The sequence below is a fragment of the Pongo pygmaeus genome, chromosome 6 (assembly GCF_028885625.2).
Source record: "Pongo pygmaeus isolate AG05252 chromosome 6, NHGRI_mPonPyg2-v2.0_pri, whole genome shotgun sequence".
Classification (NCBI taxonomy): domain Eukaryota; kingdom Metazoa; phylum Chordata; class Mammalia; order Primates; family Hominidae; genus Pongo; species Pongo pygmaeus.
The window spans coordinates 4,322,871-4,347,953 of NC_072379.2; the positions used below are offsets into that span (position 1 = coordinate 4,322,871).

Genomic DNA, 25,083 nt, shown 5'->3' on the forward strand with positions numbered 1-25,083 from the left:
ATCCCAAACCACCAGGGGGCAGCCCTGAGTCTAGGAGGGACAGGGTTGGCAGAGCGGCTGGAAATATTTTCAGGGCACCTGTGGAGATTTAGAAAGAGGGTGGGGCCTCGGGTGTGTGGGAAGGGCCTGGAACACCCAGGGGCTGCCAGGCTGGCCTTCCTTGTCAACCGCGGGCACCTTAGATCTGGGTGTTCCTAGTTCACGGAGGTGTCACCTGGGCTGCCACAGGCCTGACTGGGTGTCCTCACAAGCAAGCCTGGTGCTTGTTGCTGATTTCATTGTTCTGTATATTCCAAAGTTTTCCTGTGCCGATACACATCGCCATTCCATACGCGGATTGAGTGCAGGCGAGAAGGATTTTCATCACCATAGCCTCCTTAGCTTATAATCCTTTTCCTAAATCCAGCAGGAAGCAGAGTTTCCCAAATGAGAGAGGGGTTGACCTGGATTTGCCTTTTTGATGTGCAGAGCACCATCCTCTGATCTGAGTACCCATGACCAAGGAGAAGCGCCAGAATTGGGGAGGGGTCTTAAGTGTCTGGAAGGAAAAACCCAAACACCTGAGGATGCCTCGTCTGGAGAACAGACAGCTCGGGGCTTTCCCAGGGTGCCCCAGCATGGGGTGGAGGAGGCTCCTCTCCCTCAGCCAGACTTACCTTGGATTAGACTCAGCTGCAAGGGTGTAGAAATCACACATCATCCAGACCCAGACAGACCCCAGGGTTTCCTCTTCCCTTCACTGTTTACAAAGCTGCAGGGGCCAGCAGTGCCTGGAGATTCCCTGGGCCGCCCCCGCCCTCCACTGAATTTGGGAATCTCAGATCACTCGGGTGGTGCCGAGGCACAGGCGGGCCTTCTCCCAGCCACTGACGCTCTGCCAGCCCCACAGGTGCCAGTCCAAAGCACCGCAGGCCGCCACCCCACGAGGCCTTCCCTAGGGCTGGAGGTGGATGCTGGTGATGACATCTGGTCATACCTTTCATTTCATTTGTCTACTGGGAGGCAAGTTTTTCCTGCCGTGTAATAGAAACATGAAAAAGCAACCACAGGTAGTTTCAAGGCCAAGAGGAACTTGTCACAGAGAATTTTAAGATATTACGTGCCCTGCTCCCTTGCTGCAAATCTGTCTTCTGAGTTGAGTTCTGAGAAGAGACACAGCCTTGAAGCACATTGCCCAAGAATAGACAGTCGTTCAGTTTAAGTCCATCTGCTTCCTAGGAAAGAGAAACATCATTTGATGGTGAGGTTGGAGGTTCTCAGCCCACAAAGAGCCAAGGACAAAATAAAATTAAGATGGAAAAGAAAATGGACCCTTCCTTTAGGTTTTTAAATAAGCCATCACCTTTTCAGTCCTAGCAATAGGACCCTGTATTCGTCTGTCCTCACGCTGCTAATAAAGACGTACCCAAGGCTGGGTAATTTATAAAGGAAAGAGGTTTAATGGACTCACAGTTCCACATGGCTGGGGAGACCTCACAATCATGGTGGAAGGCAAGGAGGAGCAAAGTCATGTCTTACATGGTGACAGGCAAAGGGAGACCTTGTGTAGGGGAACTCCCCTTTATAAAACCATCAGATCGTGTGAGACTTATTCACTCTCATGAGAACAGCACAGGAAATACCCACCCCCATGATTCAAGTACCTCCCACCAGGTCCCTCCCACATCACATGGGAATTATGGGAGCCACAACTCAAGATGAGATTTGGGTGGGGACACAGCCAAACCATATTAGACTCCACATGTGATTGAAGGAAGGGATTCTCTGCTGAGAGGGGAAGGGTCTGGGCAGGGACACCTGAGATTTGTCCTGTAGTATCATCCCCAAAATATGTTAGAAATACGGGCACAGCTGATTTATGTCTCCCCAGTGCACGTCTGTGCTTCCAATTTCTTTGTGGGGAAGACACTATTTTAGCTCCTTAGATAAAAAGATTTACCCAAATGTGTATACAAGAAATGGCATCTTTCCCAAAGTAAATTACCTTTGAGATAGAGAAAGGCCCTTGGGCCTTCACTGGGCCTTTCCAGGAGAAACTGAGGTATACCCTGGGGGAGACAACACCCAGAACACAAAACCAGAGGTCTCCATCCCCTCCAGCCTTCCCAGCAGAGTCTCCACCCAAGGCCTGGTTTCCTGGCCTGTAGCCTCTCCTTGCTTGATCACCCAGGGTTACTTATCCTATTGAGGGATGAGAAGACACTTCCTCTGCAGCCGCCACTCAGCTCTGCACTCACTTCTCGCAGCATGAGGGAGGGCTTGCTGGGGCTGCTGGGGGTCCTGGACATGGTTCCTTTGAGCACACAGCTGCCTGTCTGACTGCTCACAGGCTGCTCTCACTATCAAGTCCCTGCACACCCTTCGGAGGACTAAGAAGCACTCAGTCCTGCCTGATTTGAAAATTCAGCAATGTTGTACTCAGAGTTTTTCCCCAGGTTCTAAGTTCTCCATCTGAAAAATAGAAGCTGGGCTTTTACTCAGCTCAGATAGTCTCCAGGAAGTGGGGAGCTGAAGAGGGTACTCATTTTCTATCGCTGCATGACAAATGATCACAAGTTCAGCAGCTTAAACCAACACCCATTTAGCACCACACGGCCTCCCTCGGGCAGGAGTCTGGGCACAGCTCAGCTAGTTCCTCTGCTCAGGGACTTGCATGGGTGTAATCCAGGTGTAGATGGGCTGTGTTCTCATCTGGAGGCTCAACTGGGCAAGAATCTTCTTCCAAGCTCATTCAGCCTGCTGGCAGCATGCATTTCCTTGTGGCCACATGACTGAGGACCGCAGCCTCTTCTTGGCCCTCCTCTGGAGGTCGCCCTCATGTCCTGGAGGCCGCTTATGGTCCCCTGCCATGGGGTCCTCTCCAGGGGCTGTTCACGACATACTGTTTGCTTCTGTGGGGCCAGCAAGAGCATCTCTGTCTCCAGTCCGCCAAGATGGGGTCTCCTATAATGTCATGTGATCATGGGTGTGATGGGAGTAGCTGTCCTTCACCCATTCCATTTAATGTGACCAAGTCTTCAGTCTGCCATGTTCCACTGATTAGAAGCACGTCACAGGCCCTTCCCACACTCAAAGGATGGGATGATGGGGGTGGGGGCAGTGATGGAGCCATCCTAGAATTCCACCAGCCAGAGAGGACGAATGCTCCCCCACCAGACAGGGAGACCAGGCCTGGTGCAAACTTCCCCAATTTCCTCTCATCCGTAGGAGACAATTCCCACTCCTTAGCGTGGCAGATCAGACCGTTCCTTATGACTCCATTCTCATCTCTCTCAACTGCACTCCCCTGCCTGCATCTGGCGAGCACCTAAGCTCCCCAGCCTCCTATCTGTCCTGAACTCAGGGCGCTCTTTGTAGATGAGTGTCTCACTGCCCCTCCTGGCACAGACCAGCTCTTCCCCCATGCCTGCAGGCCTAGCCCAGTCTCCACAACTGACAGGCACAGGTACACAAAGGCTGTTGACTCACCAGGTAGCCAGTGCTCAGAATTTTTTGCATCATTGCCAAAGCAATGTCAAAGGCTGTAGGTTTCCTCTTCGTCCAACGCAATAAAGGCCAGATGCCAGTTAGGAGGCCTCCGGGGGAGGGCGTCTTTTGCCCAGAGGGTAATTGCACATGGGTCCTCATCCTAGGTCCCCACCCCGGCCTAGCCCCGGCGGCCTGCACTACTCAGACGAGGACATCTGCAACAAGTACAACGGCGCCGTGCTGACCGAGAGCATGAGCCTCAAGGAGAAGTCGGCAGATGCATCAGAATCCGAGGTCAGTGTCGGTGCCTACTTCCAGGCAGTGACCATCAGCCCGTACTTCTGCAGTGAGACTTCTGCCCCCTCAGGCTGTCTTGTCCTATTTGCGTCTCATAACATCCCCACAGGCAGAGCCAAGGACGAAGGGCTTCATTTTGCAGATGAGAAAAACATAAGAGCCGAAATTCAACCCCACGGCCTGCTCTGGGCCCCGCAGAGCTCACACAGCCTCGAGCAGTCTAGACACTCCAAGGCCGATTCATGGAGGAGCAGGTTGTGACTCCTAAGTCCTGGGATCTGCTTTAGGCCCAGCAGAGCTCACACAGCTTCGAGCAGTCTAGACGCTCCAAGGCTGATTGATGGAAGCGCAGGTTCCAATTCCTAAGTCCCAGAGACTGCAGTGAGAGATAGGCAAGGCTGGCACCCTCCGTGAGAGGTTCCTTGCAGAGCAGAGTGTGGGTGTTGCCTGGGTGCCAGCAGGCTGAGTGTCGGATGGTTGCTTTCACCTGCTCCATCTCATGTAGTCCCAGGGGTAACTGGGTCTAGACCACCTCTTACAGATGGAGCCAGCAGGGCTCAGGGAAGATCAGTAACTTTCCCAGTGTGGACTCCTGCCTTGGAAGCCCATTCTCTCTCCTTTTCACTTTCACAGATAAACATAGGTTGCCATAAAAATTGGTGGTCTGTAGACCCCAGTTAGGGTGGCAGCGGGTCTGATCCTATAGGATGGATAGAAAATGCAACCCCTTCACCAGATAGGAGCTTCCTGCTCACCCCTGAACATTCATTTCCCCCTACACCCTGCCAGCCTCCCACCCTGTCCAGGAAGCTTCTGTCCTAGCTCCCTCCCTTGCGCTGAAGAAGAGGGATTTGCTCACGGCGGTTCCGGGTCACGTATCGGGCTCAGGGTGAGCCCAGACTTGGGATGTGTTCCTCTCCTCACCAAGCAGCTGGACCAGGGAGATGGCTTCCCCGAGGGAGTGTCAGCCTCCATGCGCTCCCTCCAGGACCCCAGGGCCTACCCGCCTCAGGCCTCCCCTGCGCCTGGGTGTGCAGCAGTTCAGACATGGAGTGTGTTTCCTGTGCGAGGTCCTGTGCGGCGTCACCCAAAGGGACTTTAACCAGCAAGGCAGCCACGAGGGGGCTCCAAGCAGGGGGCTCAACACACCTTCCCTACAGGCGCATCATCTCCGTTTCTCATACTTACCAGCAAAAAACAGCAGAAGCAGCAATTGGAGAGGTTGCCCCTTCGATCCTGAACTTTCTTCTTTTGGATATGCCAGGCCTGGAGAGGGGTGAAAATCACCAACCATTTGCTGTACACATAGGCCTGCCCCGCCTCCTGGCACTCAGGTTCTAAATCAATATTTAATCTAAAACAAGTCTCACCTTCATTTTAACCTAAATTCAGGCTTTATTGAGCCCCGGGGCTCTATCAAATGGCTTCTTTTCAATTGTGGGTTGTAGATGAACTCCCAGCGGGAAGGGCCAGCAGGTGGGTGTGGCGAGGCCGGTTCTGCTTTGCTTCACTTGCTCTGTTTACAGAGGATGCCGGGTTCGCTGTCGGCACCATAGCCCTGGGCTTGGCAGAAACAGCAGGCAGCAAAGCAGATGCTCGGAAAGGGACATTTGTCTAAAACTGAGGGGCTGTCAGGTGAAATCCTGCAAAACTGACCTGCCTTTTTGTGATAAGGAAAAAGCTTATCACAAGCTCGCTGCATGTACGAAAGCAGCACGTTGTGCGGAGCAGGGCAGCCTTCGAGCAGGACAATCTGTGTCAGCAAAGAGGCTCATCTCACAGCTCTGGCCTCGGGCCTGTCCCTGCTGCCACTGCCGGGCCGCTGCTCTTTCGAGAATCCAGGCACCATGGGGGTGTCGTAGCTGTGGGTGGTTCCTGTGCGCTGAGCACTCGCTGCTGTGTGTTTCCAGCGCTCACTGTGGGCCTGGCCCAGGGTGAACATGCACTCCTTTGCTGCCCACCCCAGCCCCATGAGGTGGGGCCAGTCTCCTTATGGGTCAGAGGCTGAGGTCGTCCAGCAGGCGGCTGTTGAAGCTGACACCCAGCCAGACCCCCGTGTCTCCAGAGCTCAGTGTACCCCTCCCCTCCCCATTGGTCTCCTCCAGCCCCACACCAGAGGAAGGGGAGGGAGGCATCCAGGGATGATGTGTCCTAGAGCAGGCGGGCAGGATTGGATCTGTGAACTCTGAATATTTGTTCCTGAAAGCATTTTCAACATGGGCTAATGGAACGCATTTGGTCTGTTTCTCCCCTAACAAATGTGGTGTGTTTGGAGATTTAACGTCGGCAAATGTTTATGGAAGATTATTGAGCACACCCGTGAACTGAGCTAAGCATACCCATTCATGCATGCATGCACACATGAACATATATGTACATGTACACACGTGCACACGCATACCTACACACTTGAATACATGCACACACCTGCATACACACATGCCTACCTAAATACAACACAACACACACACCTAAATACACACACACACACATCTGTACATACACACACACCTAAATACACACACACATGCACACACACCTAAATACACACACACGCACACATATCTATATATACACACATGCACACACATATACATATACACCTGAATACATGCACACACACATGCTTACCTAAATACACACAATATACACACACCTAAATACACATATGCACACATATGTACACATACACACATGCAAACACATACATGTACCTATACACCTGAATACATGCACACACATGCATACTTAAATACACACAAGCATGCACATACCTAAATACACACACGTACACATACCTGTGCACATGTACATATAACTGCACACCTGAATACATGCACACACATACATGCACACATGTACACATACCCACACGCACATACCTAAATATGTACATGCAAAAATATGCATGTACACACATACATCATATACTCATACATATACCTACATACCTAAACACATGCACACAGGCACATGGCTCACACATGCTACATGCATGTACACATGCATATATACACATGCATACACACCTAAATACAAACACATACACAGAGGTGGCCTGAGGGAGGGAGGTGAGTGTGGGGATGGGGGAAGAAGGGTGGAGGGCAGGATGTGGAACCCACACTAAATGGAATTCTGCACAGAGGATGTTATCATCCTTAAGTAACAGGCAGAAAGCCGAGACTGAGAGTTTTTGAATATCTTCCCTGAGACACGCACTGATGAGCTGGACTGGAGAGGCAGACCTCAGCATCTAACTGGAAATCCCACCTTCCCACCAGTCCTGCTCTCAGAGCTAAGTCTCAGGCAGCATGGCTGGGAGGCCAGGGGTCCTGTTCTCAGAGCTAAGTCTCAGGCAGCATGGCTGGGAGGCCAGGGGTCCTGTTCTCAGAGCTAAGTCTCAGGCAGCGTGGCTGGGAGGCCAGGGGTCCTGCTCTCAGAGCTAAGTCTCAGGCAGCATGGCTGGGAGGCCGGGGTCCTGCTGTCAGAGCTAAGTCTCAGGCAGTGTGGCTGGGAGGCTGGGGTCCTGCTCTCAGAGCTAAGTCTCAGGCAGTGTAGCTGGGAGGCGAGGGGTCCTGCTCTCAGAGCTAAGTCTCAGGCAATGTGGCTGGGAGGCCAGGGGTCCTGCTCTCAGAGCTAAGTCTCAGGCAGCATGGCTGGGAGGCCAGGGGTCCTGCTCTCAGAGCTAAGTCTCAGGCAACGTGGCTGTGGAGGCCAGGGGTCCTGCTCTCAGAGTTAAGTCTCAGGCAGTGTGGCTGGGAGGCCAGGGGTCCTGCTGTCAGAGCTAAGTCAGGCAGCGTAGCCGAGGTGGAAAGGGGCCCAGGAGCCAGGCCACACTGCTCCCACGTGGGAAGCCCTATGCTGGAGGAAAACGTTCCTGCAAATGCACCTCATGGTTCCTAGTGCCTTTTGGGTGACAGGCTGCTTCTGGAAGCTGATGAAAGGTGCAGACATGCTCTCCACCTACATACAGGCAGAATTTCACCTAGGATTTGGGGGCCCAAGGCCCCCCGGAAGTCTCTTACAGACCCCACCACCTAGCGTCCCATAGAGTCCCAGCTAAGAATCCCACACCTGGACCATCCTGTGCTCCCCAGGTTCTTGGGCGGATAAAGCGTGACCTCCCTTGTCTGTAGAGTTCTTTGCTGTGTAACCTTGCTGCATCCTGTTTTTGAAGCTCATGAGTTTGGGGGATTTGAAGGCACTCCATATTCATGGGATCCCAACAGAGGGAACTGGGGACTTAGATCGTTTTGGAAGTGCCAGCTCACATGGTAACATTCACTTTGAACCACTGTTTGAAACAGCTGGATTAAGACATAACTCACATGTCATACAATTCACTCATTTGAAGTACACAATTCAGTGGGTTTTAGTACATTCACAGAGTTGTGCAGCATCACCACAGTCAATTTTAGAACATTTCCATCAGCCCCCAAAACACCCTGTACCGATTAGCAGTCACTCCTCAATCTCCCCAAACCACCCACATACACCTGCAGCCAACCCCAGCTCTTGGCAACCACTAAGCTACTTTCTACCTCTCTAGGTGTGCCTACGTGGACATTTCATCTAAATAAATCGTACAGTATGTTGTCTTTCGTGACTGGCTTCTTTCACTTAGCATGATGATTTCAATGCATTTGAACCACTTTTACAAAGTAATCAATTTGTATGTTTCATCAGGTCTCTTTCGCATTGTTTGTTTTAAAATCTGACTTCAGAACTTCTCCCTTCATAGGAAACAAACATGTTGTATTTTCCTTGACATATTTGCCCATATGGTTTCTTGGAACAGAAGTGTAATTTTTTTTTTTTTTAGATGGAGTTTTGCTCTGTCACTCAGGCTGGAGTGCGGTGGCATGATCTCAGCTCACTGTAACCTCCGCCTCCCGGGTTCAAGCAATTCTCATGTCTCGGCCTCCCGCGTAGCTGGGATTACAGGTGCCTGCCACTGTGCCCGGCTGATTTTTGGTATTTTTATTAGAGACGGGGTTTTGCCATATTGGCCAGGCTGGTCTCGAACTCCTGACCTCAAGTGACCCACCCGCCTCGGCCTCCCAAAGTGCTGGGATTACAGGCATGAGCCACTGCGCCTGGCCGGGAAGTGTATTTTTCTGTGTAGGGTCTAATGGAACACAGGCCAAATGTCACAAGGGGATTTGGAAAGGCTGCCATCTTGACAATTATGTCCCTCCTAATCCCCAATCCCACTCTAGTCAGGATCTTCTTTTTAAAAAACGCTTTATTGAGTTATAATTCACATATCATATAATTTGCCCATTTAGAATATATGATTCAATGGTTTTTAGTATTTTCAGTTTTTGCAATCATCCCCACAATTTTGGAACTTTTTCATCGCTCTAAAAAGAAACCCCATAACTCTATCAGTCACCTCCCATTCCCTTCTCCCTCCAAACCCTGGCAACCACTTTCTTTCTCTATAGATTTGCCTATCCTGAGCGTTTCATATAACAGACTCGTGCAATATGTGGTTTTGTGATAAGCTTATTTCATTCAGCATAACGTTTTCAGAGTTCATCAGGGTCACTGATATATGTTGTAGCACATATCAGTACTTCATTTCTATATTATATGGGGAAAAATTCCATTGTATGGATATACCACATTTAAAAATGTATTCATCAGTTGATGAACATTTGAGTTTGTTGTGTCTGGGATCCCCAAGAGCACTCCCAAGTTCAGTGATTCACTAGAAGGACTCACAGAATTCAGCACACAGCATCCTCATGGCTAAGATTTATTACATCAAAAGAATACAGAGCAAAATCACAAAGGGAAAATGTGCACAGAGCAAAGTCCAGAGGAGACCAGGTTCACACTTTTAAGAGTCTTCCCCTGTAGAGGCACACAGGACACACTTAATCCTCCACCAGAGAGCTGTGAGGACACATATGAATTGTTGTCTACCACAGCTTTACCATAGCCTTGCACTTATAGCAAACTGCACCTGCAGTGTAGGTACTGCTGATTAGAAACTCAGTGCCCAGGGTTTTTATCAGAAGCTGGTCACATAGGCATCCTCTGCCAAGCATGTACCAAAACTCCAGACTCCAGAAAGAAAGCAGGTGTTTGGCATAAACCATATTATTTGTACAGTTTAGACACTGCAGTCTTATAATTTAGGGAAAACATTTTATCAATGAAAGGAACTTTTTACCAGTCAAGTTCCCAGATGCCAACCAAGGGTAATCTTTGAAAGCAGGTCTTTTTAAGGCTAGTGGTCTCAGACCTGCTCTGTTAACTTTTTTCCGCACCAGATTGTTTCTACTTTTTGGCTACTGTGAACAATATGCCCTTTATCTGGTTGAGTTTGGTGAGTGTTTTTATTATCAAAAGGTTTGGAGTTTTGTCAGATGGTTTCTCTGTGTCTGTCTGGATGTTTTTTGTCCCTTGTTCTATTTATATGTTACATTACATTAACTAATGTTTGGGTGTTAAACCAACCTTGCATTCCTGCAATAAATGCCCATTGTTCATAGTATATAATCCTTTCTTTTTTTATTATACTTCAAGTTTTAGGGTACATGTGCACATTGTGCAGGTTTGTTACATATATACACATGTGCCATGTTGGTGTGCTGCACCCATTAACTTGTCATTTAACATTAGGTATATTTCCTAATGCTATCCCCCCCACCTCCCCCCTCCCCACAACAGGCCCTGGTGTGTGATGTTCCCCTTCCTGTGTCCATGTGTTCTCATTGTTCAACTCCCACCTATGAGTGAGAACATGTGGTGTTTGGTTTTTTGTCCTTGAGATAGTTTGCTGAGAATGATGGTTTCCAGCTTCATCCATGTCCCTACAAAGGACATGAATTCATCATTTTTATGGCTGCATAGTATTCCATGGTGTATATGTGCCACATTTTCTTAATCCAGTCTATCATTGTTGGACATTTGGGTTGGTTCCAAGTCTTTGCTATTGTGAATAGTGCCGCAATAAACATACGTGTGTATAATCCTTTCTATATGTTGCTGGATTCCGTTTTCAATATTGCTGAGCATTTTTGTATCTGTACTTAGAAGAGATATAGGTCTGTAGTTTACTTGTCTTATTTATCTTTGTGTGATTTTTATGTTAGGGTAATATTGGCCTTATTGAATGATTTGGGAAGTATTTCTTCCACAACTGGTATTGATTCTTTAAATGTTTGATAGATTTCATCAGTGAAGTCCTCTGGTCTTGGGCTTTTGTTTGTGGGAAATTGTTAATTACTAGTTCTATCTCTTTATTGGCTACAGATTTATTCTGTTTCCCCCCCCCCTTTTTTTTTTGTTAAGTCAGTGTCACTCATTTGTGTCTTTCTAAGGATTTTTTAATGCTATCTCATTAATCTAATTTATTAAGATACAGTTGCCTATTGTTGTGTACAGTTGTTTATAATCCTTCATTTCTGTAAAGGCAGTGGTAATTAATATCAGTAATTCATTCCTGATTTTAATAATTTGAGTCTTCTCTCCTATTTCTGGTTAAAGTTTTGTCAATTTTGTTCATCTTTGCAAAGAACCAACTTGTAGTCTCATTGATTTTCTCTATTATTTTTCTACTTTCTATTTCATTTATTTCTACTCTAATCTTTATGACTCTCTCTTCTGCTTAATTTGGAGTTAATTTGCTCTTCTTCTTTCAGTTTCCTAAGTTGGAAGTTTATGTTGTTGATTTGAGATCTTTCTTTTTTTGTAAATACAGGACTTCATGGCTAAAAATTCCCCTCTAAGCACTGTGTTAGCTGAATCTCATAAGTTTTAATATGTTGTGTTTTTGTTTTCACTCATCTCAAAGTATTTTTTAAATTTTCTCTGTAATTTCTTCTTTGACACATTCATTATTTAGGAGTGTGTTTTACATTTCCTCATATTTGTGAATTTCCCACATTTTCTTCTGTTATTTATTTCTAATTATATCCTATTTTGGTCAGAGAAACCATAATTTATATATTTTCAGTCCTTTAAAATTCATTGGGTCTTATATTAAGGCCTGGAATGTGGTCTATACTGGAGAATGTTTCCTATCCACTTGAGAAGAATGTGTTATTCTGCTGTTCTGGGGTGGAGTGTTCTGTATGTGTCTGTAGGTTTAGTTGATTTATCATGTTGTTTTCGTCTTCTATATGTATGATCTTCTTCCCAGTTCTGCCATTTGTTAATGCATTGAAATCTCTATTTGTATTGAATTGTCTGTGTCTCTCTTCAAATCTATTCATTTAATTTCATGTATTTTGAGGCTCTGCTAGGTGCATGTATGTTTATAATTGTTATATCTTCTTGATATATTTACCATTTTATCAGATATTTGCTTTCTAATAAAGATATGTCTCATATCTTTATTCCCTATTTTCCATTATCAGCTTCTTTTTGTTAAATGAATTTTCCAAATATATCATTTTGACTTCCTTGTTTTTGCTTTTGTTCTATATTTTTGGATATTTTTGTTAGTGTCTTACTCTAGTATCATTAGCTACCTCAGATTTATAGTACATTTTCATAACTTATGGGAACTTTACTCCTATAGCTGTGTTTCTTCCTTTTCTTTTTGTGCTATTACTATACATATTTTACCTGTAGATTAATGATTTTTATCAAATTTGGGAAACTTTAAGTCATTATTACTTTGAGTGTTTTTTTTTTTTTTTGCTTTTTTCTCTTTCTCCTCTCATTCTGATATTCTTATTACACATATGTTGGTGCTGTTCGTGCTGTCTTATATTTATCAGAGGCTCTGTCCGTTTTTAAAGGTCTTTTTTTCAGACTGCATAATCTCTATCAATCTGTCTTTAAGTGAACTGATTCTTTCCTCTGCCAGCTTAAGTCTACTATTGAGCCTATCTAATGAATTTTAAATTTCAGTTATTGTATTTTTCAACTCAAGAACTTCCCATTTGTGTTTTTAAAATAATTTCTATCACTTTATTGATATTCTTCAATTGTCATCATACCTTTGTTTAATTTTTTAAACATGGTCTCCTTTAGTTCTTTGAACATAATTATAATAGCTACCTTTGAAGTCTTTGCCTGCTTAGTCCAATGTTTGGGCACCCTCAGAGGCTACCTTCTTTTTCTTTTTTTTCCTGTGTATGCATTATACTTTCCTGGGTTTTTTTGAAAACAGATCATTTTTGATCATATATTGTAGCAACTCTGAATAATGATATTCATGCCTCATTGAGGGTTATTGTTGCTTGCTTGTTTGTTCAGTGATTTGGCTGGATTCATTCAGTGAAGTCCATTTCCCCTGCACTGTGTGTGCTCTGATGTTGCTCCTCAGTCTTGGGCAATGCATAAAGTCTTCATGCCTATCAGGGATGACTGTGGTTTTAGCTGGGCTCCCTTTGCCTGTCCCCATTAAGATTCTGGATGGTTTACCACTATTGGTATCATACCCAGCAGTTAACCTCCACTACTTGCTAGCTCTGGTTTTCTCGGCAATGCCTTAGTGCATAAATTGCTCCTCACTTTCTGATCCAGTTGAAGTCCAGCTTTTCTGCAGTTGCCAGATGCTGTCAGTCTTTGAAGCTTGCTCTGACACTAAGGGCCTCTTCTTAGCTTCAGAAGTCTCTTTTCCTGGTTCTGTCTGTCAAACTGCTAGCTGGTTTTACTGCTTCCATTGTTGCTGACATGGAACTACCAGCTTCCTCTTCATTCCTCACCCCCAAAGGCTCCACAGTTTTCAACAATGTCCTTAGGTATGCTCTGTTCCAAATAAAGTCATTTTCCTCAGTCAGAGCTGGAAGCTCTCTGTTCTTCCAGAATAACTCTCCACTCTGTGCAGGACTTCTGTGTCACTGCATCAAAGTGGAGGTGAGGACAATAGCCTTCTTCTTCCATAGTGACACATCCGCTACACAAGTGCGGCACTGGGTTGAGAGAGCGGTCCCTGGACTTCTGGGCCTTCTCCTCCCAGCATGGGACTTCTTCCTACAAACAAGCTGGGGTGGGAGTACTCAGGGCCCAGTATTCTTGGCCTACGACACCTGGTACAGACTCCCAGCTTACAAGCAAAGGCTGGATGGGGGACAGGAGCCCCAGTACTCTTGGCCATCTCTGCCTAGAATAGAGCTTCTTCAACATGGAGTTGGGTTGGGGGAAAGGGGAAGCTGGATAAGAGATGCCAGAACTTTCCTCTCCAAGTTAAATTCCTAAAGCAGCAGCCCTGCCTTGTTGCCACACCTGCCCAGGGTGGAGTTTCTGTCACACTGAGCTGGGGACATTGGATAGGGAGAGCAGGTCATGGCTCAAGCACCACAGACTCTCACTATTGAGTGAGATTTAGCAGATCTTCTTGTATCAATCTTTCTCCATTTGCTATCTACTCTTAGCACCATTTCCAAATACTTTTTTTTTTTTTTTTTTTTTTTTGAGAGGGAGTCTTGCTCTGTCACCCAGGCTGGAGTGCAGTGGTGTGATCTCAGCTCACTGCAACCTCCGCCTCCTGGGTTCAAACAATTCTCCCACTTCAGCCTCCTGAGTAGCTGTGATCACAGGTGTGCACCACCACACCCAGCTAATTTTTGTATTTTTAGTAGAGACGGGGTTTCACCATGTTGGCCAGGCTGGTCTCGAACTCCAGACCTCAGGTGATCCACCCACGTGGTCCTGTCAAAAGGCTGGGATTACAGGCTTGAGCCACTGCGCCCAGGCTTCAGAGATTTTAGACGGTTATTTATAAAATACTTTTCACCAGTTAAATCATTGTTCCACTGGAGAGAGGGTCTGCTGACCTCCTCACATTGCCATTCCAGAAATATCCTGGCCTTCAAGACTAGTAACTCTGATATTCAGAGGGGACTGGGAAGAAATGTGGGCTTTCGCCTGGTGCCTTAACTCCAAATTTACAGAAACAGAATCCAGTCACAGAACTGCAGAAAAGGCTGTTAGAGAAGAAAGCATTGCAGGGAAAGCAGACTGAGGGTTGCTCAGCAGTGGAATAAACCCAAAAGCTGTAACACTGGTTTTCAAATACGACTATCTAAAAAGTGGCTTGGATTTAGATGAGGGTTTAAGACGTTTATCCTCTCTACTGGAGGCAGCTTATAGATTTGAATACATTATAAACCGAAATGTTAGGAATAAAGAGTAATGTACGTCCTTGGCCCTGGCTTCAAGCCAGTGTTTTGACATAGCATGGTTGTTGGTGAAAGCCGTGGACAGAGGCAGGCTTCTGCTCACCCTCTTCTCCAGGGCCCAGGGGATAAGGAGTGAGAAGCACTGTGTGGTCTCTGCTAGAAAAACTCTCCTGAGAAGCGAAGATTTCACTAAGAAAACGGGGAGGCCATCCTTTTATCCCCCAGGACATTTTTAAACCAGTCTCAGAACTATTGCTACAGTGAAAATTTTGCAGATCTGTTCCCAGCTGCTCAGGAGCCTTCCTGATCGGAGGTGCTCCTCTGAATTACGCCCTAAGTGTCACATGACACTTAGGGCATAATTGTGCTGTGGCTATTTCTGTATTTCTGTTTTTCTGTTTAGAAACAAGAGGGTTTGTCACGGTTTTATCACATGGCTGCTTGTGAATGATATCTGCCTTTCAAATCACATGTTAAAGATTGTTTTTGAAATCCAAAGAAACTGTTTTCAAAATCCCTCCTGCTCCCACCAACTTAGACCAACCCCATCATACCCAATTAATTCCTTAATAATATTTGAGTCTTTCTTCTTGCCAACATAATACCCAAAGTGTCGAGATTATCTTTATTAGCTGCTTTCCAGGCATCTGTGCACTTTTAGAAACTCTCGCAGTCGGTCTGATACCGCATCCAATCACATTCTGTCCTTCTACAGTTTCCCGGGAAACCGACACACGTTGCTACTTCACATCACACAGGAAACTTACCAAAAAAAGACCCTGCAGCATTTCCTTTTTGTCAATAATTCTAACTCACTAAAATGCATCCCCATTAAAAAATAATAATGTCATATAAATAATAAACAGAGCAGGCAGCAGGAGGAAGAATGACATTTTAAGATTGTGCTTTCTCAGAGAGGCAGTGACAGGGGCTGAGCAGGAGCCAGGAAACCCAGCTTTTAGCTCCAGCTCTGCCTGACATTTATTGGTCATGTGGCCCTGGGTGTATTCTCACTTCTCCTCCCTAAATAGAGAGCAAGAAGGAAAAGAAGCCTCTTGGAGCCTTGTGTCTCTGCTTCTTTCTGCACAATGGTTACGTTCTATCTGATTAGCTATTATTATAGAATCACCTGGCTGGGTCTATGGGTGCTGGCCACTCAGAACTCACGGCCTCCCAGCTTTCCTCCCCAGAACAAAGCACTCTTCCCTTCCAGCTGCAGTGTGAAAAATCCCAGGGCAAGACTCTGACTGGCTGAGCTGAAGCCACATGCCCAGCCATTAACCAATCACGGTTTTCTGAGAGGCAAGCTAGCCCATCCATGTGGTGGGGAAGAACTTCCTTCAAAGAAGGGATTGAGGCCTAGATGCAAACAACAGGAATCACTGTGAGTTGGACAACCAAGCACTCCCAGGTTGTGTCTCCTGCCAGGCCCCCTTGTTGGTACCCACATGTGTCACAGACCCTTCTCTTGAGACTATAGGACTTTTAGATCTTTGGCTGAGGAGACATATCATGATACATAGCAACATACATACAAGCCGTGAAGGAAATGGTATAAACGCGCAGATGGGTGTGGGCCGTGTGCTACACTCATTCTCTAAGCAGTTCTGGACATGCTCTTGGAAATGTGGACTCCAGCGAGAGTTCAGTGGTCCCTTCCAGACCACCCCTAGGCCCCACCTGGCATGAACCCTGCTTCCCTACAGCCTGGCAGCTGCAGGAAGAGGGGTGGGCAGTGGTGTACACAGGGCAGAGAGATGCCCAAAGCGTCACCAAGTAGGTGCAAGACAGACTAACGGAATTCGTAGCATGCCCTCCCACTGAAATTGCTGATTTCCCCACCATGCAGAGACACTTTCCATATAAGACTCACCCATATAAATAGCGTTTCTCTACCTTTTCTACAACTGGGGTTGAAGGTATCTCCTCCCTGCTACTAGAAAGACTTTATTTCTGCCACCTTTGGCTGAGAAACCAGGCTGGTTCTGGCCCCAGTCTGGCCCCTGCCAGTATGACCCTAAGAAGGTCACTTGCATTTGTGGATGTTGATTCTTTCAGACCCAAGACGAGGAAATTGAATCCAGTCACCACTTCTCTCATTTTTCCACACTACGATCCCTTGTGGTAGGGAAGTTGAATGGGGAAGACCCCCGGGACCTGGGAATATAGTCAAAAGGGTGAAAGTCTTGAACCTCATATTTGACCTTCAGATGATAATGAACCCTAACCCCAGTTTGTGAAACCTAGCAGTAAATTTCTGTCATTCGTTCCTCAATATTCTGTGAATTTCTCATGAGAAAAGTGATTCCTTCACTGTATTTCAATACATGTGATTTTCAGGAGGTTTAGATTCCAAGTTGGTCTCTAAAGAAGTAACAAACCCAATTCGGGGGCTAATCATGGAGATTCCTTTGGCTTCCTTCAGATGATCTTTGTTCTCTTTTCTTCTGTTTTAGTTTACGCAGAGCTTTACCTTGTAAGCCACCTCAAGGCCCCTAGAAAACAGATGAAGAATAAATCTTAAACAGGCCAGGTGCAGGGGCTCACACCTGTAATCTCGGCACTTTGGGAGGCTGAGGTGGGCAGATCACCTGAGGTCAGGAGTTCGAGACCAGCCTGGCCAACATGGTGAAACCCCATCTCTACTAAAAATACAAAAATTAGCCAGATGTGATGGCGGGCATCTGTAATCCCAGATACTCAGGAGGCTGAGGCACGAGAATAGCTTGAACCCAGGAGGCAGAGGTTGCAGTGAGCCAAGATCATACCACTGCACTCTAGCCTGGGCTACAAGAGTGAAACTCCGTCTCCAAAATAAATAAATAAATCTTAAACAGCCACAAACACAGATCCCTGATCTCTTAGCTGAAACCCTTGAGACCAGATATATTTAAGAATTCAGTGTTTCTCAAGTTTGGGAGTACATCATATATTAGGGAACTGCTCCAGTAGGACCAGGCCAGCACTTGGTGACCAAACACATTAGTCTTCTTGTAGCAGAATATGAGAATATTCACACTGAATAGCCCTACATCAGTTCAGCTAGGGGTAAGCTGCCAAGTTAGCTCAAGTCAGCTCAGCCTTCGCCACCAAATGAGTTATAAAAAAACCTTTTGAGTTTCAGAGCGTTGGGGGTTTTGGAATTTGGAATGGGGGGTTGTACACCTGTTCAGCGGATCCTAGAGAGAAGCGTGGAACTGGGAGTAAGTTACAGGATCTGCAGAGGTGGGTGAACCCTAGGGGTGTGGGAGCTCAGGTGCAGGCTCCCACCCAGCCTGTCTCGCTGAGCCTTGCTTCCTTATTCATAAAGTGGGAATTGTAACATCTGCATCATAGGATCCTCAGCCAGTTGCAGAGATCATGCCCGGGCATTGATCTGGTATGTAATCGGTGTTCCTGAAAAAGGAGCCACTGCCACGTTTATCATCGTCACCCGATGAAGGAGAAGCTGACTGCTCAGGGGTCTCGGTGTGTGTGGGAAGATGTGTTCATCGTCACCTGATGAAGGAGAAGCTGACTGCTCCGGGGTCTCTGTGTGTGTGGGAAGATGTGTCTTAGCTCTGCAATTCTCCTAAATGCAGAGGAGCCACAGATGGATTCAGCTGTTCTGTGTATTGTAACATAAGCCAAACAGTTTACACTTAATGTTCAGAAAAGTCCCAAATCTGTGACTCGCTGTTAGTTTCATGTAAATATTCCAGTTAGAGGTAGATTTTCAGTCTGTGTCCCCAAATCCCAGGAATCTCTGGCTCCCCACTATGCCTCCATGGGGTTTCTGCACAGCCTGGAGGCTGACCGCTCTCACAGGCCTCCTGGACAGATGCACGTCCCTAGGTGCGGAACGGTGTCGGCTTATGGATCAGAGCTTCCTGCCCTGGTGCTGATATGGGTAATTCACTCTGACTCTCAGATGAAGGAGCAGCCAGCAGGAACATCGCTCACAGCACCCAGGGACGCTTTTGTTTTCCTGGGTCTCGGTGTGGACTTCCTGCACAATTAGGGGAGCTGGCAACTCTCCCATCCCCTGCTCACCCCCGCCTCCAGCTGCAAGGACGCGGCTCACACACCCTGGGGAAACTGGATTGGCAGTTTTCCTTCTAGAGTGTTTACTTCTGAAAGAGCTGCTGTGGCTGGCAATGGGGCCCACATCTGGGGCCACAGCCACCTGTCTTAACATCCACAAGCCTGGCCACTGATCAGAATCCTCAGGGAGCCTGTAAAACCTGCACATTCCCCAGCCTCCGACAGACCCACAGAGTCAGGATAGCTGGAGCCACTCCCAGGAATCTGCTGCCTCGATGCACAGCTGATGATCCTCAGATGGCATTTCAAGGCCGCTCACTCTTTTACGCTCTCCCCAGTTCCCTTGATACCCTCTGGGGAGAGAAAAAGGTCAGGTCTGCCTGACCCCTGTGAGAGACGGAGGCCCTGGGAAGTGTCTTAGCATTAGTTCCACAGCAGAGCCTTGGTCTCTGTGCCACCAGGTGGATCCCCTAGGAGCCCAGGAGGCTGTTAGGACGCACAGGTGAGGGTCGCACAGGATGCCTCTGTGCATCTTGGGAGGATGTGGCACTTATCAGCAAAACCGAGAAACCTCCACCTTCTTAGGGGAAAAAAAAAATCAATTTCACCCTCTGCTTTCTCCTTTTTTTTTTTTTGAGATGGAGTCTGGCTCTGTCGCCCAGGCTGGAGTGCAGTGGCGAGATCTCGGCTCACTGCAACCTCAAGAATCCCTTGAACCCGGGTTCAAGGGATTCTTCTGCCTCAGCCTCCCAAGTAGCTGGTATTGCAGGCGCCCACCACCATGCCCAGCTAATTTTTGTATCTTTAGTAGAGACAGATTTCGCCGTGTTGGACAGGCTGGTCTCGAACTCCTGACCTCAGGTGATCTGCCGACCTCAGGTGATCCGCCCGCCTCAGCCTCCCAAAGTCCACTTTCTCCTTTAACAGTCCTTCCAGTGACTTCACATCAAATCGAAAGACCATAAAATAGAGGTTTGCTTTCAGAAAATGAACATAGAAAACATGCAGGGTCCATGTTCTTAATGGAAGCTGCTGATTTATTTTATAAAAAGGAAAAAAAAAAAAAAAACCTCAAAGGGACTGGTCTTCAAACATCAGTGGGAGGCCCCAGGCCACTCTTCCATGGTTTGAGGGGCCTGACCATTCAGTACCTGGCCGGGGAGACATATTAGACACCCTGGCTTATTCAGGCGGCTTCATTTCTCGGCCCCCTCCCCACCCTCGGAGGTCTCTGTGGATATGATGTCACACGATCACTTGCAAGGGGAGGATGCACCCCCCAATCCTCTCCCCTCATCACCTCCCCCATCCCCTCCCTTCTACTTCATAACCCCCCACCCCCTCCCCTCCCCTCTACCTCATCACCTCCCCCACCCCCTCCCCTCCCTTCTACCTCATCACCCCCACCCCCTCCCCTCCCCTCCTTTCTACCTCATCACCCCCCACCCCCTTCCCTCCCCTCCACCTCATCACCCCCCACACCCACCCTCCCCTCTACCTCATCACCTCCCCACCCCCTCCCCTCCCTTCTACCTCGTCACCCCCCACCCCTTCCCCTCCCCTCCCTTCTACCTCATCACCCCCCACCCCTTCCCTCCCCTCTACCTCATCACCCCCACACCCACCCTCCCCTCTACCTCATCACCTCCCTCACCCCCTCCTTTCCCTCTACCTCATCACCCCCCTCACTCCCTCCCTCCCCTCTACCTCATCACCTTGCCTACCCACTTCCCTCTACCTGGTCACCTTCAGAATCCTTTTGTTTTGGTCTGTAGCAGCCCACATCTTAGTCTCAGGCAAGCCAAAGACCCAGATCTTCCCCACCCCTGGGGCTCTTCTATGTTCTGCCCTGTAGGGGCAGGCAGAGTCCCCTGAGGCCTGTGTGGGGAGGCGCGTAGACCTCTGCTGGGTGGGGAGGCCACCTAGATCTTTGCTGAGGTGGGAAGCCCATGTAGACCTCTCCTGGGGTGAGGAAGGCTGTGTACACCTCTCCTGAGTGAGGAAGGCTGTGTGGATCTCTCCTGAGTGAGGGAGGCTGTGTACACCTCTCCCGACTAAGGGAGGCCGTGTAGACCTCTCCTGAGTGAGGGAGGCTGCGTAGACCTCTCCTGAGTGAGGAAGGCCGTGTGGATCTCTCCTGAGTGAGGAAGGCCGTGTGGATCTCTCCTGAGTGAGGAAGGCCGTGTGGACCTCTCCTGAGTGAGGAAGACCGTGTAGACCTCTCCTGAGTGAGGGAGGCTGCGTGGATCTCTCCTGAGTGAGGGAGGCCGTGTAGACCTCTCCCGAATGAGGGAGGCCGTGTGGATCTCTCCTGAGTGAGGAAGGCCGTGTAGACCTCTCCTGAGTGAGGGAGGCTGCGTGGATCTCTCCTAAGTGAGGGAGGCTGTGTGGATCTCTCCTGAGTGAGGGAGGCCGTGTAGACCTCTCCCGAGTGAGGAAGGCCGCGTAGACCTCTCCCGAGTGAGGGAGGCCGTGTGGACCTCTCCCGAGTGAGGAAGGCCGTGTGGATCTCTCCCGAGTGAGGAAGGCCGTGTGGACCTCTCCCGAGTGAGGAAGGCCGTGTGTCCCTCTCCCGAGTGAGGAAGGCCGTGTGGACCTCTCCCGAGTGAGGGAGGCCGTGTGGACCTCTCCCGAGTGAGGGAGGCCGTGTGGACCTCTCCCGAGTGAGGGAGGCCGTGTGGACCTCTCCCGAGTGAGGGAGGCCGTGTGGACCTCTCCCGAGTGAGGGAGGCCGTGTGGACCTCTCCTGAGTGAGGGAGGCCGTGTGGAGCTGAGGGAGGCTGTGTGGATCTCTCCTGAGTGGGGAGGCCGTGTAGACCTCTCCTGAGTGAGGAAGGCCGTGTAGACCTCTCCTGAGTGAGGGAGGCCGTGTGGATCTCTCCTGAGTGGGGAGGCTGTGTAGACCTCTCCTGAGTGAGGAAGGCCGTGTGGATCTCTTCTGAGTGAAGGAGGCCGTGTAGACCTCTCCTGAGTGAGGAAGGCCGTGTAGACCTCTCCTGAGTGGGGAGGCTGTGTAGACCTCTCCTGGGGTGAGGAGACCATGTAGATTGCTCCCGAGTGGGGAGGCCGTGTAGACCTCTCCTGGGTGGAGGCCCAGCTCTTGGAAACCTGGTGCAGAGTGAGGGGGCTGGATGCAGCTGAGAAAATGCAGTGTCGGTCACACCTGGATCAGAGAGGGGGACCTGGGGGCTGCCGGCTCTCCTGTGTGGAGGGTGGGAGGGCCTGGCATTGGGTGGGGGTGGGGAGAGGGCTGGAGACCGCGACACACCCCCCTGGGGAGGTGCCCCCACCGCCAGGCCTCCTGCCCAGCACGCTTCGGGCCCTGCGCCCTGCCCTGCGCTCACACCTTCTCTCCCGCTCCCCGCAGGCCACCGACTCTGACTATGAGGACGCGCTACCCAAGCACTCCTTCGTGAACCACTACATGAGCGACCCCACCTACTACAACTCATGGAAGCGCAGGGCCCAGGGCCGCGCACCTGCGCCGCACAGGTACGAGGCCGTGGCGGGCGCCGAGGCGGGCGCGCAGCTGCACCCGGTCATCACCACGCAGAGCGCGGGCGGCGTCTACACCCCGGCCGGCCCCGGCGCGCGGACTCCGCTCACGGGCTTCTCCTCCTTCGTGTGAGCGAAGCGCCGCGCCTCCCTCAGGGCGGAACGGAGGCGAACTTTCCGGAGTCTATTTTTGTTAAGACAATCAACTCCAATAACTGAGCTGAAGTTTTTGTTTAAAAAAAAAAATCTGATAAGTGATGATTTTACCTACTTGTGGACACTAGATTTCAATTAGGAAGGTTTTTTTAAACGGCTTTTTGTAACATCGCTGCAGGAAGCAGGTTTGTTTCTTTTTCTTTTCTTTTTAAGAGAAGGTGTATTTCACTGGTGCAATAGCTTGGCACCTCCAGGACCTGGGAGGACCTCAGACCTCCCCAGCCCTGGGTTTCTCCGTCTTCAAGACCAACTAGGAAGGTTCAAGGGGGGAGAGGGAGTGGAGGGTCAGGTGAGATCTCAGAGCTGCCCCGGCCGGCCCCTGTCTCTTTCTACCTCCTCTTCCAGAGAACCCGCGGCTCACATCCTTCTCAACGCAGCACATCCTCGGCGGCTCCTGGGGTTTGAAGAGCAAACGTTTTTCCCTGGGCTCAGCGCGTTTTGTCCCAACTTCATCTGTTTCTGAAATGTTCTCACTTGGCAGTGTCTAGGCATGGAGTCGGCTTTCAGGTTCCTGTCGGCCAGGCAGGGATGCTAAGGTGTGGCTCAGCTGTCACTGTCTGCATCACTGCCGTGGTGCGGTCCTGAGGCTTTTCTGCTTGTCTTTCCCCCTTCCTTCCCACCTGACAGCGAGGGAGAGGGAAGCCTCTTAGGGCTGGAATCCACCACGCCGGCCCTCTCCTTCCCCGAACACAGCACACGGTCAACTCCGCGGGACACGAGGACACGGGACGGCGTCTCCAGAGTTGCTTGTTACATAGGAAGTGTGCATTGTTAACCAGAGTATTTTTAAAATCTTTTTATCTTTTTTTAAACTATGTCACATGAAATGAATGCGTCTTTGCTGTCTCCAGGTGCCTTTTTATTAATTGTTCAGCTTTGTACATGGGAAAGATGAAAAGCAACAGTGTCTGCAAATAAAGCAAAACAGCTCTGAGAACACACGCTCCCGACTCGCCTTGTGCACACCAGGCCATCCCCTCCCTCTGTCCTGGCTTCTGCCGGCTGCTCGCAGCAGCCACCGCTTCTCCACTGCTGGCGCTTCTGCTGCCCCCTCTCCCAGTCCGAGGCCAGCTTTTAGCCTTAACAGGTTTTCTGGAAACATTTCTTTTTTTATTTAAAATTGTCATTGTTTGGTTTAAATTTTTCAGCTAGATGAAAAGAGTATGAACTACTTTGGAAAACTTAACAGCTCAGAGACGGCCATGCTTCCAGCCCCTCATGTCATCTTTGCAACAGACGACTGGGCTGCCATGGTCCACCCCTCAGCCCGGGTCCCGGGTCTGGATGGAACGGGAGCACTGCTGGTGCCCACTGGCATGTGTGCCCCAGGACCCTGTAAGTGCCCCCTCACCAGCAGAAGCGTGACACACACAAGACTCAAGACCACCCTGTCAGTGCCCCACGGTACACGGCAAACGGGCGGGTGCCGTTCCCCCAGTGACCTGAGGGTAGGGGACAGCTGAGCAGTATCTGGCCAGTGCCACCCGGGAGCCAGTCTCCTGGCCACGTGCGGAAAGTGTGGCCCCTGCTTGCCTAGATGTTTTGTGCACCTCCGTGGGCAGAGGGTGTGGATATTGCCTGGATTCTCTGCTGTCAGCGTTGCTGAGTGTGGCCCCAGGAGACCAAGGAGAGTTTTGTATAGGCTGGAAAACCCCTTTTCAGTCTTTCCAAAATTAGAGGGTATGGAAAGTTTCCTTTTTTCTCTCCTCCCTTCCTTCTCCTCCTTCCTGTCCTTTACCCCTCCTTTCTTTCCTTCCTCTCTTCCTCTCTTCTTTCCTCCCTCCCTCCTTCCTTCCCTCCCTTCCTTCCTTCCTCTTTCCTCCTTCCTTCCCTCCCTCCCTCTCTCCCCTATTCCTTCTTCCTTTTCTCCTCCTTTTTCTGAGTGGAGGGGGAAATATTCTAAACCAAAAATCCTAGATGCTGTGCCCAAAGCCACTTCTGCATGAGAATCGCAGCCCACAGTTCCCCGAACAAGACTCACCGCGGTGGACAGCGCCATCTCCTTCCCCTCAGCCCCGGAGAGGGCGAAGTGGGTGGGAAGCCAGGATGTGAGCACTGGAATTTCTTGGAAGAGAAGCGATAAATGGAGACCATGGCCAGCGCTGCCTTCTGTGCGCTCTGACTGCTCTCTGCAGCCATAAGGATGTGGCTTTAGATGCCAGGGAGAGTGTTGAGACGTCTTAGGTTGAGGATGAGCAGATTCGAGATGTGTTTGTTGCTCTCAGGTTTTCGATACAACATCATGACACTTTTGTTTCAAGCTCGTGTTTTCTGTCTCCCCTCCACTCTTAGTAAACCTTGATCTGTACGGAGCGGCCTGTCCGAGGCTACGCCGGCCTCCTGGCTGCTGCTGGACTGTGCTTAGGACAGTGCCCATGCCTGTCACTCGGAGGGACCCTGTCCCATGAGAACCACCTGTGCAAAGGAACAGAGTTGGAGGTTTCCAGGTAGATTTCAGCCTCCCAGAGCAATGTGGGATTTGAGAAGCGTCATTTCC

At 49.2% G+C, this 25,083-nt stretch overlaps 1 protein-coding gene across 4 annotated transcripts in view; it reads left to right on the top strand.

Moving 5' to 3' along the window:
* Window positions 1–23,527, top strand: part of SDK1 (sidekick cell adhesion molecule 1) — a 989,261-nt gene extending 965,734 nt beyond the window's left edge. For 3 of the 4 annotated variants that reach the window (XM_063667220.1, XM_054494717.2, XM_063667222.1), the window contains exons 44-45: window positions 3,633–3,762; window positions 22,243–23,527. In XM_063667220.1, coding sequence (XP_063523290.1) covers window positions 3,633–3,762; window positions 22,243–22,503 — 391 coding nt within the window. In that variant the 3' untranslated portion in view covers window positions 22,504–23,527. Of the gene's footprint in view, window positions 1–3,632; window positions 3,764–22,242 lie in introns of those variants that run through there. The other variant, XM_063667221.1, reaches the window with a different exon arrangement.
* The last annotated feature ends 1,556 nt before the right edge of the window (window positions 23,528–25,083 follow it).